The 19811-nt window shown below is 54.6% G+C and overlaps 2 protein-coding genes across 3 annotated transcripts in view; one reads left to right on the forward strand and one right to left on the reverse strand.

The window, feature by feature from the left end:
• The window catches only part of ndor1 (NADPH dependent diflavin oxidoreductase 1), a 77617-nt gene extending 67404 nt beyond the window's left edge, over positions 1-10213 (reverse strand). For both annotated transcript variants that reach the window (XM_072566288.1, XM_072566290.1), the window contains exon 1: positions 10121-10213. The gene's annotated coding sequence lies outside the window, so the exon portion shown is untranslated. The remainder of the gene's footprint in view (positions 1-10120) is intronic.
• A 991-nt stretch (positions 10214-11204) lies between these two features.
• On the forward strand, positions 11205-15284 carry tmem203 (transmembrane protein 203). Its single transcript, XM_072566291.1, is given in 3 exon segments — positions 11205-11909; positions 13779-14025; positions 14028-15284. Coding segments are annotated over 2 exon segments (405 nt in total). The 5' UTR covers positions 11205-11909; positions 13779-13907; the 3' UTR covers positions 14315-15284.
• Positions 15285-19811: the final 4527 nt, after the last annotated feature.

Consider the following 19811-nt stretch of genomic DNA (forward strand, 5'->3'; position numbering starts at 1 on the left):
TCCTCTCTCTTTCACCCCCCCCACCCCCCTCCTCTCTCTTTCACCCCCCTCCTCTTTCACCCCCACCCCCCCGCTCTCTTTCACCCCTACCCCCCCGCTCTCTTTCACCCCCACCCTCTCCTCTCTCTTTCACCCCCACCCCCTCCTCTCTCTTTCACCCCTCCCTCCTCTCTCTTTCACCCCTCCTCTCTCTCTTTCACCCCCACCCCCTCCTCTCTCTTTCACCCCACCCCTCCTGTCTCTTTCACCCCCACCCCCTCCTCTCTCTTTCACCCCCCCTCCCCCTCCTCTCTTTCACCCCCCCTCCCCTCCTCTCTCTTTCACCCCCCCTCCTCTCTCTTTCACCCCCCCTCCCCCCTCCTCTCTCTTTCACCACCCCCCAGCCCCTCCTCTCTCTTTCACCCCCCCCAGCCCCTCCTCTCTCTTTCACACCCCCCTCTCTCTTTCACCCCCCCCTCCTCGCTCTTTCACCCCCACCCCCCTCCTCTCTCTTTCACCCCTCTTCCTCTCTCTTTCACCCCCACCCCCTCCTCTCTCTTTCACCCCCCCCACCCCCTCCTCTCTCTTTCACCCCCCCCCACCCCCTCCTCTCTCTTTCACCCCCCACCCCCTCCTCACTCTTTCACCCCCCCCACCCCCTCCTCTCTCTTTCACCCCCCCCACCCCCTCCTCTCTCTTTCACCCCCCCTCCCCCTCCTCTCTTTCACCCCCCCCTCCCCCTCCCTCTCTTTCACCCCCCTCCCTCCTCTCTCTTTCACCCCCCCTCCTCTCTCTTTCACCCCCCCTCCCCCTCCTCTCTCTTTCACCCCCCCCCCCAGCCCCTCCTCTCTCTTTCACACCCCCCTCTTCTCTTTCACCCCCCCTCCTCGCTCTTTCACCCCCACCCCCTCCTCTCTCTTTCACCCCTCTTCCTCTCTCTTTCACCCCCACCCCCTCCTCTCTCTTTCACCCCCACCCCCTCCTCTCTCTTCCACCCCCACCCCCTCCTCTCTCTTCCACCCCCACCCCCTCCTCTCTCTTCCACCCCCACCCCCTCCTCTTTCTTTCACCCCCCCCCCTCCTCGCTCTTTCACCCCCCTCCTCTCTTTCACCCTCCCCCTCCTCTCTCTTTCACCCTCCCCCTCCTCTCTCTTTCACCCCCCCTCATCTCTCTTTCACCCCCCCTCCTCTCTCTTTCACCCCCCCTCCCCCTCCTCTCTCTTTCACCCCCCCCTCCCCTCGTCTCTCTTTCACCCCCCCTCCCCCTCCTCTCTCTTTCACCCCCCCTCCCCCTCCTCTCTCTTTCACCCCCCCCTCCCCCTCCTCTCTCTTTCACCCCCCCTCCTCTCTCTTCTTCACCCCCCCTCCCCCTCCTCTCCTCTTTCACCCCCCCTCCCCCCTCCTCTCTTTCACCCCCCCTCCCCCTCCTCTCTCTTTCACCCCCCCTCCTCTCTCTTTCACCCCCCCCTCTCTCGTTCACCCCCCCCTCCCCCTCCTCTCTCTTTCACCCCCACTCCCCCTGCTCTCTCTTTCACCCCCCTCCCCCTCCTCTCTCTTTCACCCCCCCTCCTCTCTCTTTCACCCCCCCTCCCCCTCCTCTCTCTTTCACCCCCCCCTCCCCCTCCTCTCTCTTTCACCCCCCCCCTCCTCTCTCGTTCACCCCCCTCCACCTCCTCTCCTCGTTCACCCCCCCCTCCCCCTCCTCTCTTCTTCACCCCCCCCTCCCCCTCCTCTCTCTTCACCCCCCCCTCCCCCTCCTCTCTCTTTCACCCCCCCCTCCCCCTCCTCTCTCTTTCACCCCCCTCCCCCTCCTCTCTCTTTCACCCCCCCCTCCCCCTCCTCTCTCTTTCACCCCCCCTCCCCCTCCTCTCTCTTTCACCCCCCCCCTCTCTCTTTCACCCCCCCCTCTCTCTTTCACCTCCCCTCCTCTCTCTTTCACCCCCCTCCTCTCTCTTTCACCCCCCCTCCTCTCTCTTTCACCCCCCCTCCTCTCTCTTCACCCCCCCTCCTCTCTCTTTCACCCCCCCTCCTCTCTCTTTCACCCCACCCCCCCCTCTCTCTTCACCCCCACCCCCCCTCTCTTTCACCCCACCCCCCTCTCTCTTTCACCCCCACCCCACCCCCCCCTCTCTCTCTTTCACCCCCACCCCCCTCCTCTCTCTTTCACCCCACCCCCCTCCTCTCTCTTTCACCCCACCCCCCTCCTCTCTCTTTCACCCCATCCCCCTCCTCTCTCTTTCACCCCACCCTCCCCTCCTCTCTCTTTCACCCCCCCATCCCCCTCCTCTCTCTTTCACCCCCCCCCTCCCCCTCCTCTCTCTTTCACCCCCCTCCCCCTCCTCTCTCTTTCACCCCCCCTCCCCCTCCTCTCTCTTTCACCCCCCCTCCCCCTCCTCTCTCTTTCACCCCCCCTCCTCTCTCTTTCACCCCTCCCCACCCCCTCCTCTCTCTTTCACCCCCCCTCCTCTCTCTTTCACCCCCCCTCCTCTCTCTTTCACCCCCCCCCTCCCCCTCCTCTCTCTTCACCCCCCTCCCCCTCCTCTCTCTTCACCCCCCCACCCCCTCCTCTCTCTTCACACCCCCCACCCACCTCCTCTCTCTTTCACACCCCCCCACCCCCTCCTCTCTCTTTCACCCCCCCACCCCCTCCTCTCTCTTCACCCCCCCCACCCCCTCCTCACTCTTTCACCCCCCCCACCCCCCTCCTCTCTCTTCACCCCCCCCACCCCCCCCTCCTCTCTCTTTCACCCCCCCACCCCCTCCTCTCTCTTTCACCCCCCCCACCCCCTCCTCTCTCTTTCACCAACCCCAACCCCTCCTCTCTCTATCACCCCCCCCACCCCCTCCTCTCTCTTTCACCCCCCCACCCCCTCCTCTCTCTTTCACCCCCCTCCTCTCTCTTTCACCCCCCTCCTCTCTCTTTCACCCCCACCCCCCCGCTCTCTTTCACCCCTACCCCCCCGCTCTCTTTCACCCCACCCTCTCCTCTCTCTTTCACCCCCACCCCCTCCTCTCTCTTTCACCCCTCCTCCTCTCTCTTTCACCCCTCCTCCTCTCTCTTTTACCCCCACCCCCTCCTCTCTCTTTCACCCCCTCCTCCTCTCTCTTTCACCCCTCCTCCTCTCTCTTTCACCCCTCCTCCTCTCTCTTTCACCCCCACCCCCTCCTCTCTCTTTCACCCCCCCTCCCCCTCCTCTCTCTTTCACCCCCCCCACCTCTCTCTTTCACCCCCCCCTCCCCCTCCTCTCTCTTTCACCACCCCACCCCTCCTCTCTCTTTCACCCCCCCCAGCCCCTCCTCTCTCTTTCACACCCCCCTCTCTCTTTCACCCCCCCTCCTCGCTCTTCACCCCCACCCCCTCCTCTCTCTTTCACCCCTCTTCCTCTCTCTTTCACCCCCACCCCCTCCTCTCTCTTTCACCCCCCACCCCCCTCCTCTCTCTTCCACCCCCACCCCCTCCTCTCTCTTCCACCCCCACCCCCTCCTCTCTCTTCCACCCCCACCCCGTCCTCTCTCTTCCACCCCCACCCCGTCCTCTCTCCTTCCACCCCCCCCTCCTCGCTCTTTCACCCCCCTCCTCTCTCTTACACCCCCCCCCTCCTCACTCTTTCACCCTCCCCCTCCTCTCTCTTTCACCCCGCCTCGTCTCTCTTTCACCCCCCCTCCCCCTCCTCTCTCTTTCACCCCCCCTCCCCCTCCTCTCTCTTTCACCCTCCCCCTCCTCTCTCTTCACCCCCCCCTCCTCTCTCATTCACCCCCCCTCCTCTCTCTTCACCCCCCCTCCCCCTCCTCTCTCTTTCACCCCCCCTCCCCCTCCTCTCTCTTTCACCCCCCCCTCCTCTCTCTTTCACCCCCCCTCCCCCTCCTCTCTCTTTCACACCCCCTCCCCCTCCTCTCTCTTTCACCCCCCCCTCCTCTCTCTTTCACCCCCCCCTCTCTCGTTCATCCCCCTCCCCCTCCTCTCTCTTTCACCCCCCCTCCCCCTCCTCTCTCTTTCATCCCCCCCCACCCCTCCTCTCTCTTCACCCCCCTCCCCCTCCTCTCTCTTTCACCCCCCCCTCCCCCTCCTCTCTCGTTCACCCCCCCTCCACCTCCTCTCTCGTTCACACCCCACCCCCCCCTCTCTCTTTCACCCCCAACCCCCCCCCTCTCTTTCACCCCCACCCCCCCTCTCTCTTTCACCCCCACCCCACCCCCCTCTCTCTTTCACCCCCCACCCCCCTCCTCTCTCTTTCACCCACCCCCCTCCTCTCTCTTTCACCCCACCCCCCTCCTCTCTCTTTCACCCCCCCTCCCCCTCCTCTCTCTTTCACCCCCCCTCCCCCTCCTCTCTCTTTCACCCCCCCCTCCCCCTCCTCTCTCTTCACCCCCCCTCCCCCTCCTCTCTCTTCACACCCCCCCTCCTCTCTCTTTCACCCCCCCCCACCCCCTCCTCTCTCTTTCACCCCCCCTCCTCTCTCTTTCACCCCCCCTCCCCCTCCTCTCTCTTTCACCCCCCTCCCCCTCCTCTCTCTTTCACCCCCCCTCCCCCTCCTCTCTCTTCAACCCCCCCTCCCCCTCCTCTCTCTTTCACCCCCCTCCCCCTCCTCTCTCTTTCACCCCCCCTCCCCCTCCTCTCTCGTTCACCCCCCTCCACCTCCTCTCTCGTTCACCCCCCCCCTCCCCCTCCTCTCTCATTCCCCCCCCCCTCCCCCTCCTCTCTCTTTCACCCCCCCTCCCCCTCCTCTCTCTTTCACCCCCTCCCCCCTCCTCTCTCTTTCACCCCCCCTCCCCCTCCTCTCTCGTTCACCCCCCCTCCACCTCCTCTCTCGTTCACCCCCCCCCCCCCTCCCACCTCTCTTCACCCCCCCCTCCCCCTCCTCTCTCTTCAACCCCCCCTCCCCCTCCTCTCTCTTTCACCCCCCTCCCCCTCCTCTCTCTTCACCCCCCCTCCCCCTCCTCTCTCTTCAACCCCCCTCCTCTCTCTTTCACCCCCCCCCACCCCCTCCTCTCTCTTTCACCCCCCTCCTCTCTCTTCACCCCCCCTCCCCCTCCTCTCTCTTCACCCCCCCCCCCTCCTCTCTCTTTCACACCCCCCTCCCCCTCCTCTCTCTTTCACCCCCCCCTCCCCCTCCTCTCTCTTTCACCCCCCCTCCCCCACCTCTCTCTTTCACCCCCCTCCCCCACCTCTCTCTTTCACCCCCCCTCCCCCTCCTCTCTCGTTCACCCCCCTCCCACCTCCTCTCTCGTTCACCCCCCCCTCCCCCTCCTCTCTCGTTCACCCCCCCCTCCCCCTCCTCTCTCTTTCACCCCCCCCTCCCCCTCCTCTCTCTTCACCCCCCCCTCCCCCTCCTCTCTCTTCACCCCCCTCCCCCTCCTCTCTCTTTCACCCCCCCTCCCCCCTCCTCTCTCTTCACCCCCCCTCCCCCTCCTCTCTCTTTCACCCCCCCCCCCCCTCCACTCTCTTCACCCCCCCTCCCCCCTCCACACTCTTCACCCCCCCCCCTCACTTCACCACCCCTCCCTCTCTCTTTCACCCCCCCTCCTCATTCAACACCCCCCTCCTCTCTCTTCAACCCCCCTCCTCACTCTTCAACCCCCCCTCCTCTCTCATTCACCCCCCCTCCCTCTCTCTTTCACCCCCCCCTCCACTCTCTTCACCCCCCCTCCTCACTCTTTCACCCCCACCACCACCTCCTCTCTCTTCACCCCCCACAACCTCCTCCTCTCTCTTCACCACCCCCTCCTCTCTCTTTCACCCCCCCACCCCCTCCTCTCTCTTTCACCCCCCCACCCACCACCTCTCTCTTTCACCCCCCCACCCCCTCCTCTCTCTTCAACCCCCCCCTCCCCCACCTCTCTCTTCACCCCCCCCACCCCCTCCTCTCTCTTTCACCCCCCCCCCCCACCCCCATCACCCCCCCCCCCCCACCACTCTCTTTCACCCCCCCACCCCCTCCACTCTCTTCACCCCCCCACCCCCTCCTCTCTCTTTCACCCCCCCACCCCCTCCTCTCTCTTTCACCCCCCCACCCCCTCCTCACTCTTCACCCCCCCCACCCCCTCCTCTCTCTTTCACCCCCCCCACCCCCCTCCTCTCTCTTTCACCCCCCCACCCCCCCTCCTCTCTCTTTCACCCCCCCCACCCCCTCCTCTCTCCTTTCACCCCCCCACCCCCTCCTCTCTCTTTCACCCCCCCACCCCCTCCTCTCTCTTCACCCCCCCCCCACCCCCTCCTCTCTCTTCACCCCCCTCCTCTCTCTTTCACCCCCACCCCCTCCTGTCTCTTTCACCCCCCACCCCCTCCTGTCTCTTTCACCCCCACCCCCTCCCTCTCTCTTCACCCCCCCCTCCCCTCCTCTCTCTTCACCCCCCCCCACCCCCTCCTCTCTCTTCAACCCCCCCCCCCTCCTCTCTCTTTCACCCCCCCTCCCCCTCCTCTCTCTTTCACCCCCCCTCCCCCTCCTCTCTCTTTCACCCCCCCCTCCCCCTCCTCTCTCTTTCACCCCCCCTCCCCCTCCTCTCTCTTTCAACCCCCCCCCTCCTCTCTCTTCACCCCCCCCCTCCCCACCTCTCTCTTTCACCACCCCCAGCCCCTCCTCTCTCTTTCACCCCCCCCAGCCCCCTCCTCTCTCTTTCACACCCCCCCTCTCTCTTAAACCCCCCGTCCTCCGCTCTTCACCCCCACCCCCCTCCTCACACTTTCACCCCTCTTCCACTCTCTTCAACCCCCACACCCTCCACACACAAACACCCCCCCCCCCCCACACACTCAACCCCCCCCCCCCCTCTCTCACAACCCCCACCCCCCCTCTCCTTCCACCCCACCCCCCCCTCCCTCACCACCCCCACCCCCTCCACACTCAACCACCCCCACCCCCACCTCACACTTCACCCCCACCCCCTCCTCTTTCAACACCCCCCCCTCCTCTCTCTTTCACCCCCCCTCCTCTCTCTTTCACCCCCCCTCCTCTCTCTTTCACCCCCCCCTCCTCTCTCTTTCACCCCCCCTCCCCCCTCCTCTCTCTTTCACCCTCCCCCTCCTCTCGCTTTCACCCCCCCTCCTCTCTCTTTCACCCCCCCTCCTCTCACTTCAACCCCCCCTCCCCCTCCTCTCTCTTCACCCCTCCCCCTCCACTCTCATTCACCCCCCCTCCTCTCTCTTTCACCCCCCTCCTCTCTCTTTCAACCCCCCCTCCCCCTCCTCTCTCTTCACCCCCCCCCCCACCCTCTCTCTTCACCCCCCCCCCCCCTCCCTCACATTCACCCCCCCGTCCTCTCTCTTTCACCCCCCCCTCTCTCGATCACCCCCCCTCCCCCTCCTCTCTCTTCACCCCCCCCCCTCCTCTCTCTTTCACCCCCCCCTCCCCCTCCTCTCTCTTTCACCCCCCCCCCCCCTCCTCACTCTTCACCCCCCCCTCCCCCTCCTCTCTCTTTCACCCCCCCCTCCCCCTCCTCTCTCTTCACCCCCCCCTCCCCCTCCTCTCTCTTCACCCCCCCGTCCTCTCTCTTTCACCCCCCCCCTCTCTCGTACACCCCCCCCACCCCCTCCTCTCACTTCACCCCCCCCCCCTCCTCTCTCTTTCACCCCCCCCTCCCCCCACCTCTCTCTTTCACCCCCCCCCACCCCCTCCTCTCTCTTCACCCCCCCCCTCCCCCTCCTCTCTCTTTCACCCCCCCCTCCCCCCTCCACACTCTTTCACCCCCCCCCTCCCCCTCCTCTCTCTTTCACCCCCCCCTCCCCCTCCTCTCTCTTCAACCCCCCCCTCCCCCTCCTCTCTCTTTCACCCCCCCCTCCCCCTCCTCTCTCTTTCACCCCCCCCACCCCTCCTCTCTCTTTCACCCCCCACCCCCTCCTCTCTCGTTCACCCCCCCCTCCCCCTCCTCTCTCTTTCAACCCCCCTCCCCCCCTCTCTCTTCAACCCCCCTCCTCTTCTTCACCCCCCCTCCTCTCTCTTTCACCCCCCCTCCTCTCTCTTTCACCCCCACCCCCCCCTCTTTCACCCCACCCCCCCCCCCTCTTCACCCCACACCCCCCCCCCTTTCACCCCACACCCCCCCCCCTTTCACCCCCACCCCCCCCCTTTCACCCCCACCCCCCCCCCCTTTCACCCCCACCCCCCTCTCTCTTTCACCCCCCCCTCCCCCTCCTCTCTCTTCAACCCCCCCCCCTCCCCCTCCTCTCTCGTTCACCCCCCCCCTCCCCCTCCTCTCTCGTTCACCCCCCCCTCCCCCTCCTCTCTCTTCACCCCCCCCTCCCCCCTCCTCTCTCTTCACCCCCCCCCTCCCCCTCCCTCTCGTTCACCCCCCCTCCCCCACCTCTCTCTTTCACCCCCCCCTCCCCCTCCTCTCTCTTCACCCCCCCCCCCTCTCTCTTCACCCCCCCCCTCCCCCTCCTCTCTCTTTCACCCCCCCTCCTCTCACTTTCACCCCCACCCCCCCCCCTTTCACCCCCACCCCCCCCCCCCTTTCACCCCCACCCCCCCCCTTTCACCCCCACCCCCCCCCCCCCTCTTCAACCCCCACCCCCCCCCTCTTCACCCCCACCCCCACCCCCTTTCACCCCCACCCCCCCTCTTACCCCCACCCCCCCCCCCCTCTTTCACCCCCACCCCCCCCCTTTCACCCCCACCCCCCCCCCCCCCTTTCACCCCCACCCCCCCCCCACTTTCACCCCCACCCCCCCCCCTCTTTCACCCCCACCCCCCCCCTCATTCACCCCCACCCCCCCCTCTTTCACCCCCACCCCCCCCCCCTCTTTCACCCCCACCACCCCCCTCTTTCACCCCCACCACCCCCCTCTTTCACCCCCACCCCCCTCTCTCTTTCACCCCCCACCCCCCTCCTCTCTCTTCACCCCCACCCCCCTCCTCTCTCTTTCACCCCCACCCCCCTCCTCTCTCTTTCACCCCCACCCCCCTCCTCTCTCTTTCACCCCCACCCCCACCCCCCTCCTCTCTCTTTCACCCCCACCCCCACCCCCCTCCTCTCTCTTTCACCCCCCACCCCCCACCCCCCTCCTCTCTCTTTCACCCCCACCCCCACCCCCCTCCTCTCTCTTTCACCCCCACCCCCACCCCCCCTCCTCTCTCTTTCACCCCCACCCCCCACCCCCTCCTCTCTCTTTCACCCCCCACCCCCACCCCCCCTCCTCTCTCTTTCACCCCCCCTCCTCTCTCTTTCACCCCCCCCTCCTCTCTCTTTCACCCCCCCCTCCTCTCTCCTTCACCCCCCCCTCCTCTCTCCTTCACCCCCCCCTCCTCTCTCCTTCACCCCCCCCCTCCTCTCTCCTTCACCCCCCCCTCCCCCTCCTCTCTCCTTCACCCCCCCCTCCCCCTCCTCTCTCCTTCACCCCCCCCTCCCCCTCCTCTCTCCTTCACCCCCCCCTCCCCCCTCCTCTCTCCTTCACCCCCCCCCTCCCCCTCCTCTCTCCTTCACCCCCCCCTCCCCCTCCTCTCTCCTTCACCCCCCCCTCCCCCTCCTCTCTCCTTCACCCCCCCCTCCCCCTCCTCTCTCCTTCACCCCCCCCCTCCCCCTCCTCTCTCCTTCACCCCCCCCTCCCCCTCCTCTCTCCTTCACCCCCCCCTCCTCTCTCCTTCACCCCCCCCTCCCCCTCCTCTCTCCTTCACCCCCCCCCTCCCCCTCCTCTCTCCTTCACCCCCCCCTCCCCCTCCTCTCTCCTTCACCCCCCCCTCCCCCTCCTCTCTCCTTCACCCCCCCCTCCCCCTCCTCTCTCCTTCACCCCCCCCTCCCCCTCCTCTCTCCTTCACCCCCCCCCTCCCCCTCCTCTCTCCTTCACCCCCCCCTCCCCCTCCTCTCTCCTTCACCCCCCCCTCCCCCTCCCCCTCCCCCTCTCCTTCACCCCCCCCTCCCCCTCCCCCTCCTCTCTCCTTCACCCCCTCCTCTCTCCTTCACCCCCTCCTCTCTTTCACCCCCCCCTCCCCCTCCTCTCTCCTTCACCCCCCCCTCCCCCTCCTCTCTCCTTCACCCCCCCCCTCCCCCTCCTCTCTCCTTCACCCCCCCCTCCCCCTCCTCTCTCCTTCACCCCCCCCCTCCCCCTCCTCTCTCCTTCACCCCCCCCTCCCCCCTCCTCTCTCCTTCACCCCCCCCTCCCCCTCCTCTCTCCTTCACCCCCCCCGGTCCCTCACCCCCGGTCCCTCACCTGTTGACCCTGTCTCCGGGATCCTGACACTTTACGACACCCGCGATGCCGGATTCCGGGATGTGCGATGGGCCTCTCTGCGGCTGCGCGAGCCCGGGCTGAGGGCCTGCCGTGTGGTCGCCGGTGAGAGAGACCCAGCGGGATTCGGGGGGGGTGGGGGATTGTGTCGGGGGGGTGTGTGTGAGTGAGTGAGGTCGGGCACAATTCTGGAGAAATGGAGGCAGAGAGGGATAAAGTGAGTGTGAGGGGAGGGGGAGTGTGAGAGACAGAGTTTGTTGCCTTTGGGGGGGTGGGGGTCTCAGTTGGTCATGTCTCAGTTGGTCATGTCTCAGTTGGTCATGTCTCAGTTGGTCATGTCTCAGATGGTCATGTCTCAGTTGGTCATGTCTAAGTAATGTCGGGGAACATTGGGTTCAGTAAAAGGGAGGAACTGAACTAAATCAAAATGACAGGAGCGGAATGGTGATGAAGGGGCTGACACACTGCTCCTCGGATGCTGCCTGATCTGCTGTGCTTTTCCAGCACCACTCTAATCTAAACTCTGATCTGCAGTCCTCACTTTCACCTCGGAGGGAAATGGTGTTGGGAAATTAATGGCTGATAAGTCCCAGGTCATTATAATCTATTTCCTGGAGCCATTAAAGAAGTAGCCCCAGCAGTAGTGCATGGTAACTAATATAAAAACATTTTTTAAAGTATACATACAGAAGTTACTGGGAAAACTCAGCAGATCCAGCAGCGTCTGAGGAGAGGATTTAGAGTTTACATTTCAGGCCTCGTGAGCTTTCTCCAGAACTGATGTAAAAGCTGAGAAGGGGAAGGAGTAAACGATTGGTGGAAATAGTCCAAAAAGAGAGAGAGAAGCAGTTTGACAAAGGAGTGGATCGTGGTCAGCCTAGGAGAATGAGTCGCTGCTAATGGGGAACAGTAATGGCCAACAATGGGTTGTTCTTATTCCTCTTTCCCATTTTGTTCCTCCTTTATTCTCTCACTCTCCCTCTGTGTCCCTCACCATCATTCCCCCTTGCCTCCTCTCCTGCTGTCCTCAGTCTAGTCTATTGCATTCACTACTCGCAGTGTGGTCTTCTCTACATTGGCAAAATGAAATACAGACTAATTTGCAACACACCTACATTCTCTACAAAAAGGATCCTGAGCTTCCCATTGCCTGCCACTTCGACACACCACCTTGTTCCTTGGCCAACATCTTTCTCAAGCTTGCTGCAGTGCTCCAGCAAACTACAGTACAAGCTAGAAGAATAGCACCTCACTTTCCATTTGGGAAGTCTCCAGTCTTCTGGACTCAATATTGAGTTTAAAAATTTTAGGAACAAAAACTGAAGTAGTAGGAAAAGCTCAGCAGAATCTGTGGAGAGAAATCAGAGTTAAAGTTCAGGTTGCGACCCTCAGAACTCATGACAGTTTTAGGACTGAGCACCTTCCCATCACTTTCCTCCACCTCCACACACCAGGCCTTGTCACGTGGTCTGCAATTTACACTCAGTCAAAATGTGTGGTGCTGGAAAAGCACAGTGGGTCAGGCAGCATTCGAGAAGCAGGAAAGTCTACATTTTGGGCTCTTTGTCATTTCACAGAACCTGTTGTTAGCCAGTAATAGTCCTAGTTAGCAGATATTCATTTTGCTAGGCTGACCATTATTTGTCCAACTTTTTTTCTCTTTGGGCTCGATCTCCACCTATCGTTTACTCCTTACCCCCTCCCCCACCTTGTCTTCTGCATTAAAACCAAATTTTTTCCCAAACTACCATCAGTTGCGAAGTTGATCAGGGTGAGCCAGTTTACTTGAACTTTGAGAAGGCTTTTGATAAGGTCCCCATTAAGAGAAAGCATATAAAATTATAGTGTGTGAGATGGGCAAAGTATATTAACACAGATTTGTTTTTGATGTATGCACTAAGATTATTTCAAATATTTTTTGTATGATACAATAGAGTTAATTTTTGTCCTTTCGTGTGTAATTTTTTAATGTCTTTGTGTTAAGCTTTAAGTCAGCCTGTTGTGAATATGCTCAGTCACTGACCACCACAATAAAGAAATTGCAAAAATGCAACTTTTGGTCCATCCACCAAGCCAGGTTTTACTTAAGGACCTGACTGGTCCAGTATCACAATCATCCAGGATCATACCCTCTTTTAGTTTCCTGCCCTGCCATTTTTTTCCCTGAGGTGTTGTCTTTCTCTTGTCCAGTCCATTTTCTATAAAATGTGAAGGAGTGATCTGAGGTTGCTTGCTGCCTTAAACTCCCTGGTCCCATTGAACTCTTCAATTATTGGACTAATTGTATTAATATCATTCTGATTCAAGTTGCATCATGTTTTTGTCAGTCTGAGCTCAGTCTAGAGAGGATAAAAGAAAAGAGCATCTCTGGAGAAAAGTGGAGTTAATGTTTCAGGGTGACCACCTTTCACTAGGACTGAAGTGAAATAGAAATGTAAAAGTTTTTAAGGTGGGAATGGAGTAGGAAGAACAAAGAAGCAGCTCTATGGTTGTGTGGAGGCCAGAGACGTTAAAATGATTTTATAATGCAAAAACCAAAAACACTGGTCATGGATGTATTGAAGAGACAAAAATTGTGTCCGAATGTGATTTGAATTGCTACATAAAAAACATCCAAACGCAACATGAAAGGATAACAAAACATGGTGATGGCAAATGTGACAAAATTTTAAAAAGGAAGAAAGACAGGATAAGATGTACGTAGATGTTATGGCCTAAAGTTGTTCAGCCCAGGAGGTTCAGTTAGTTGTAATCTTGACTTATTTTACTACTAAGTATTGGGACCATAATCTCGGCTAACACCCCAGTCCTGAAAGAATGCTGCATTGTGGAAATGTCATTCTTCAAATGAAAGATTAACTGTGGCACAGTCTCCTCAGGTAGATGTCTGGGGAAAAATGGGGAAGTTTTCCCTGATTTCCTAGCCCCCAAGCTCTTCATTGAGAGGCTATTTCCTGATCTTTATCAGAACACTGTCTGCAAATTCCTATACCACGACAGTGACTATTGACTGTAAAATGCTTTGGGACATTTGAGGTTACCAAAAGTGCGGTACAGTTGAAATACCTGGTGCAGGAAAAGCACAGCTGAAAAATGTGTTGCTGGAAAAGCGCAGCAGGTCAGGCAGCATCCAAGGAGCAGGAGAATCGACGTTTCGGGCATAAGCCCTTCTTCAGGAATCATTCCTGAAGAAGGGCTTATATCTGAAACGTCGATTCTCCTACTCTTTGGATGCTGCCTGACCTGCTGCGCTTTTCCAGCAACACATTTTTCAGCTCTGATCTCCAGCATCTGCAGTCGTCACTTTCTCCTAGCTGGAAAAGCACAGCCAGTCAGGCAGCATCCAAGGAGTAGGAGAGTCAATGTTTCAAGCATAAGCTCTTTATGAGGAATTCCTGATTCAAATTCCTGATGAGCTTATGCTTGAAACATTGACTCTCCTGAATGCTGCCTGACCGGCTGTGCTTTTCCAGCACCAGGATTTTCGATTCTGATCTCCTGCATCTGCAGTCCACACTTTCTCCTAGTGCTACACAGTTGCAAGAGTTTACTTTTTAAAAGAATACCAAGGTCACTTACAACTATTGAAAGAAATGACATGCAAAATAACTTAATTTTTATATTTCCTTTTATTTCTCAGACATTACAAGCTGGGTTTCTGGATGTAAATCAGATTGGAACACCAGGACGGCCGTATTGATGTAAGTTGTTAGTTCCCGTTGATTGACACAGGAGTCCATTGTGGAAGCCGTGCACTACTGGTGCCACAATGCTGTTCTCACTGCGGGAGCTGGTGCAGTGGCTGGGATTTGCCACATTTGAAATGCTGCTGCACCTAATTGCCTTCCTGGTATTCTCCGTGCTGCTTGCTGTGAAGGTGGACAATTTGCGAAGTTGGACTGGTGGTATGTTTTCATCCCACTCTTCACTGCTGACGGGCTCAGCACCTACTTTACCGTGATTGTTTCCATTCGCCTGTTCCAGGACGGGGAGAAGCGTTTGGCTGTCATGCGTCTTTTCTGGATTCTGACTGTCCTCAGCCTGAAGTTTGTCTTTGAGATGCTGTTGTGCCAGAAACTGGAGGGACAGAGTTCCCAGCTGTGGTATGGCCTCATCATGTCGCCCATCTTCATTCTCCTCCAGCTGTTGATGATTCGAGCTTGTCGAGTCAACTGAGCCCTGAAACCTTTCACCCCAAGCTTCCTGTTCAAGTTGTTGGATTGCCAGACACACATTCCCGTGAATGTTGATGTTTGGAAGGGGGAAGGAGCATTACATTCAGTTTAATAGAGCACTCTTGTCTTGCTGCTGTCCTGTGGTTTTAATGAAGCAAAGCGAACTGCAACATGGCCAACCTTGGAACTCCATGGCTGGCTTCAGGGGTGGAAACGTCAGCAAGAAAATGAAAGTAGAGACAAGAGGTTTTGTGTTTTCCTGGTAACATGCAGCTTGGGCCAAGGCTGTAGCAGTATCCTGTCCTGTCGTTCTGAAATCAAGGCCTTGAGAGAAGGGAGGATACCATTGCCTGCAAAGCCATGACTGATGTCCCACTTTGACATTTTAACGTACCAGCCATTCACACGGGTGACTCTTGCTGCTCGAGAAGTTGTGTTTGGGCAGTACTTATTTAAACTGCTCCAAGTGTGGTGATGTTGTGGAGTTTTGAGCCCTGCAGTTTTCAGGGGGAAAATTGTTCCGATGATTTTTGAGATAAGCAAAGACAACTTTCATTGTTAGTAATATTCTTCCTGGACCACGTGCAGTGCAAGGATGCAGTAATTAAGATCATCATTGCAATTAATTATAAAAAACATTTACTTCCCTATTCCTCTGTTTCTGCTTTTCCGAGTTAATTGCTCAGCACCATATTCTTTCACTGTAAAAACAGGTAACCTGACCGAATTTCAATGTGTCTAATGAAACATTTTACGAAATGGACAAATCTTAAACAATGACCCAGTTTCAAACCTGGTGTTTGAACTTTTTCAAATGATTAATGTTAACTGAATTATTATGAATTTAAGAGGGACATTTGATGTTCTTGTGTGAGGTTCCAGTGGTACCATGAATTCTGTGTTCTACATTGTGTAATTACAAAAGGTCTGTGAAAGAATATAAAATTCCATTTATGCAGATCTGCATTAAAGTTTGGTTCTGATACCTCTCGCTTAACACATCGGGGACCTAGGTAAAAGTCAAGGGTTCTAGGCTGAAACCATCATGTGTGGCATTTATGCAGTTTCAGTTGGTTTTTATCACTACTTTCAACTCTCTGTGTTATTTCCATTATAACATAAATGGAACCTGTCCATGTAAAATTGTCACTGCAGCTGCATCCTCCTGTCAGTGGAGGAGCTGAAACACTCTTGATTGGTGTATTAATGCTGTGAAAGGTTCACCTTGTCTTCACTCCCAATGCAGACTGATGGATTTATAAGGGAAAATTAAAGGAAGGACAACCTGTCCTGCTTCAGTCATCTCCAACTGTCCCTTAACGCAGCTTAATTTAAAAAACTACTTTTTGTCTTAATCCTTCATGCATTTCCACTTCAAGAGAGTTTCTAACCCCGTGTACAGAAGAAACAATTCCGTTCCTGTTCTACCTTTCATTTAGAGCTCACTGCTGATAATGTTAGGGATTTTCTACGATTTCAGTTGACTGAGGTTTGCCGACAGTTGTCAGTTTATCACTGATCACCATTGCAATCTTTTCCAATAGATGTGAAGCTGGAAGAGCACAGCAGGTCAGACAGCATCCGAGGAGCAGGAAAGTCAGTGTTTTAGGCGGAAACCCATTTGTCAGTACGCTGCTCCTCGGATGCTGTCTGACCTGCTGTGCTCTTCCAGCTTCACATCTATTGGCTCTTGACTTCCAGCTTCTGCAGTCCTCATTGTGTCTCAATCTTTTCCAATTTATTTTGCTGTTTTCTGAGGTGAATATTTTAAATCCATTTGTTCAAGATTTTGTGTGTGTTCTGGTTCGTTTACATATGAGCTTACCACTTTATTTATCTTTTGTCTGTGTACCCAAGCTTGAGATTTTCCTGTCAGAGCAATGTCATTAGTGTTTCTGTCTTCTGAAGTTTGTATTTCTGACACTGCTAATGAGGCTTCAGAGAAGTTGCAGGGCAGAGGCAGAGGTAAGCTTCAGGGAGAAACAACATAGAGGATATAACCCAGACCAAAATCCTACATTCTATGCTGGCTTGATTAAAGTCCGCTGTTGGCAGAGGGGTAGTATACTCAATGGAAAGATGGACAACATGTGAAGGGGGGGCGGGGTCGGCAAGTTGTCAGAAATTTGTGGGGTTGAAGAATAATTGGTATGTTTACAAACAGAGTGAATCTCTCTGGGCCTTAAGAGTGTTGTCCTTGTCCTTACACAGAATACAGAAACATACCCAAGATCTGCTTCCATCACCAAAACCAGTAAAAATCAATTAAATCATATAAAAGACAAGTCCATGTTTCAGAAACAAAAAGAGAGATTGCTGGAGAGATTCACGTTGGTAGCATCTATTCAAAGAAGAGACACTGAATCCAAAACATTGACTCTGACTCTGTTTCTCCCTCCACAGGTGCTGCCATTTCATGTAAAAGTGGATTAATCAAATGAATTATTGTAACTACTTCTTGCTCTTAGGATTGAATTTCAAAGCTGTGAGTAGTTGTTATCTGTATCATAATGCTCAGAGTGCCTGGGCTCTGGACCCAATCAGTTTTGATAGCTTGTATACTGCCATCATGAAGGAGCTTGTGCCAGCTTATAGATGCACTGAGTTGTTTTCTTTCACAAAAGTCTTGCACAGAACCACACTCTATTGACCAACTATAACAGAGAAATAGATGCATTTACACAGTGCCTTTTGCAACTTCACATCTTCAAGCACTTTGCATCAGTAAAGTACTTCTGAGGTTTTATCACTGTAGAAACATAGCAAAGCTCAGAAAGTAATTCGTGACCCCACAAGTGGCAATGAGTGAGGTTTGTTTTGAGTGGCAAATGCTGGGAATGACACCATTGCAGAGTTCCACTATTCCCATGGGTTCCAGTGCATCTGTCTGAATTGAATCATGCCTGGTAGAGAGGCTTGAATCTAGCTTTCTGAATTGGAGCTCCGAGTACTGTGTGCTGAGCCATGGCTGGCCAGTTTGTTTGGGGGTCGGGGGTGGGTGGGGGGGGTCAGGTGATTTATATACACATCATTGTGTAAAAGACAGTATTTTGAGACCAGCTGGTTTTTAGGCCATCTTATACATAAATGATGTTTTTGAGAGATTGATATGCATGTGCTGGAGTTGAGCCTAAAGCAGACCATTGCAATGGAATAATGAATAAATCAACAACACTGAAGAATTCTTTAGAGTTCTTTATCATTCATTATCTAATGTTGCAAACTTTCACGACATGAATATATACCATAATAAATGAGCTATAGAATTTCATATTTAAAGCCTTTTAAAATCAGTTATTGCTACCTAAAACACCAAACAATTTACGTTGTCTTGTGTAGAGTCTTTGTCATTATCATTAGTAATTTTGGCATCATGGTTTCACGAGTACCTTTCCTCTGTACTATTGAGTTAAATATTCAACATTTTAGAAATTACTTTATTTTACATTATAGGAATTAAGTTCATTGCATGTAACAATGACCCATTGACACAAAATTAGACTGAGGGTGCTTACATTTCCATGTCCATGGATGTTTTTTTTCTTCTTTCAACAATTATTCTGCATATTCTGGAGTTTATTTGAACACCTGTCAAAGCCTGAGCAAAGCTTTTAAAATCAGTCTGCATCCATCCAGCCTTTCTCATGAAGATGGACCGCAGCTTTCTGAAATTTCTCTTTGGGAGACCTTTCTATGGTTGATAATTTGATCATTTTGCTTTTGTTCATTTAACAGTACTCCCATGTTTTCCCTTGTTATAGACTGAGCTCCAAACTTTCTTTTCTGTCTGGAAGTCATTGTAAGATGAAAAGGTCTTTAGTTTTGTTGATTGTTAAGATTTCAACTAGCATTTGAGTGAAAATCTTAAAATCCTCCCATGTTCCTTTAAAAAACCAAAGTAATTTTTGTTTAGCAATTAATAATGACAGGACAAAAAATAAGTGCTGATTTTTACTCAAGATTGATTTTCGCATGAGTATACACAGTAATTAATGGCTAGCGTGACTTGGGTAATCCAGTAGGGGGTGATATTGTACCATGTTGAATTTTTCACTCCTGCAAAATCTGACATCCCAAGCAGTAAAATGGTACTGACATCTGAAATTTGTTTTAATTTTCACAAATATATATTCACTCGAACCTATATTTGCAGGTTTTATACATTATAGTTTATATTTTATGTTACAATTTTAGTATGAAAGAGCAAAATGTATTGGTGCATTCTTGGAGGGCCAAAGGGTCTGTTCCTATGCTGTATTGTTCTTTGTTCTATATTGATTGTGAAGTTAACATCCAGCATGGCGCAGTAAAATCTAAATAATAAATTGTGCTGCAGCTTTTACAATGCTCCCAAAATCCATAACTTGTCTGTTGAAATTCTTGGGATTGTTCCTTTATCCAGGATGCTCTAGATTCTAAATTTTAAATAGTCTTGCCAGCTGGCCAGTTTTCTTTTTTATATTATTCTCAGAGAGAAAATGTAAACTGCCAGCATCGCCTGCATATCCAGTTTGACATTCTGACATCGTAGGCAGTAAGGATTCATCTTGTAGTGAGTGAACTAATGATTTTGCTAAATATTCCCAAGTACACCAAATGTGACACCACACTTTTGAGTGAAATTTTCTGTGTTTAAAGACACTTGATAAATTTAAGTTTATGCTAAATATCAGTGAGGGTAAGATCATTCAGACTACAGTCCTAAATTCTGAAGAAGAGTCTAGTTTTACTTGAAACATGACTGTTTCTCTCTTTACAGATGCTGCCAGAGGTTGAGTTTTTCTTGCATGTTCTGCTTTGTTTCACACTCTGCTCGCATTGCTGCATATGTGTAGGAGACAGCAAGAGAACCTGGGTAGCTGATGACTCAGTTCAAAGCCTGATCACTCACCAGATAGCATTGCTATAGTCATGGAGAAGGATAGGAGCAGATGGTATGGGAAAGTGTTTATTTGGGGGAGGGGTGATTACAATGCTATTAGGCAGGAATTGTGGACCATAAATTGGGAACAGATATTCTCAGGGAAATGCACAACAGAAATTTGGAGGTTGTTTAGCGAGCACTTTCTGCGAGTGCTAGATAGGTATGTTCCACTGAGGCAAGGAAAAGATAGTAGAGTGAAAGGACCTTGGATGACAAAAGATGTGGAACATCTCATCTACAGGAAGAAGGAAGCTTACTTAAAGTTGAGGTAGCAAGGATTACGCTGAGCTCTAAAGGGTTACAAGGTAGCCAGGAAGGAACCGAAGAATGGACTTAGAGCAGGAAAGGGGCATGAAAAAGCCTTGGTGGTTAGGATTAAGATTCTACACTTATGTGAGCAACAAGAGGAAGGCCAGAGTGAGGGTAGGGCCAATTAAGAATAGTGGAAGGAACTTGTGCCTGGCGTCAGAGGAGATGGGGAAGTCCTTAATGAATATTTTGCTTCAGTATTCACGAGTGAGAGGGACCTTGTCGTTTGGAGGATAGCATGAAACAGGCTGATACTCTCGAATAG

This window comes from Chiloscyllium punctatum, chromosome 49 (genome assembly GCF_047496795.1).
Source record: "Chiloscyllium punctatum isolate Juve2018m chromosome 49, sChiPun1.3, whole genome shotgun sequence".
Lineage (NCBI taxonomy): Eukaryota > Metazoa > Chordata > Chondrichthyes > Orectolobiformes > Hemiscylliidae > Chiloscyllium > Chiloscyllium punctatum.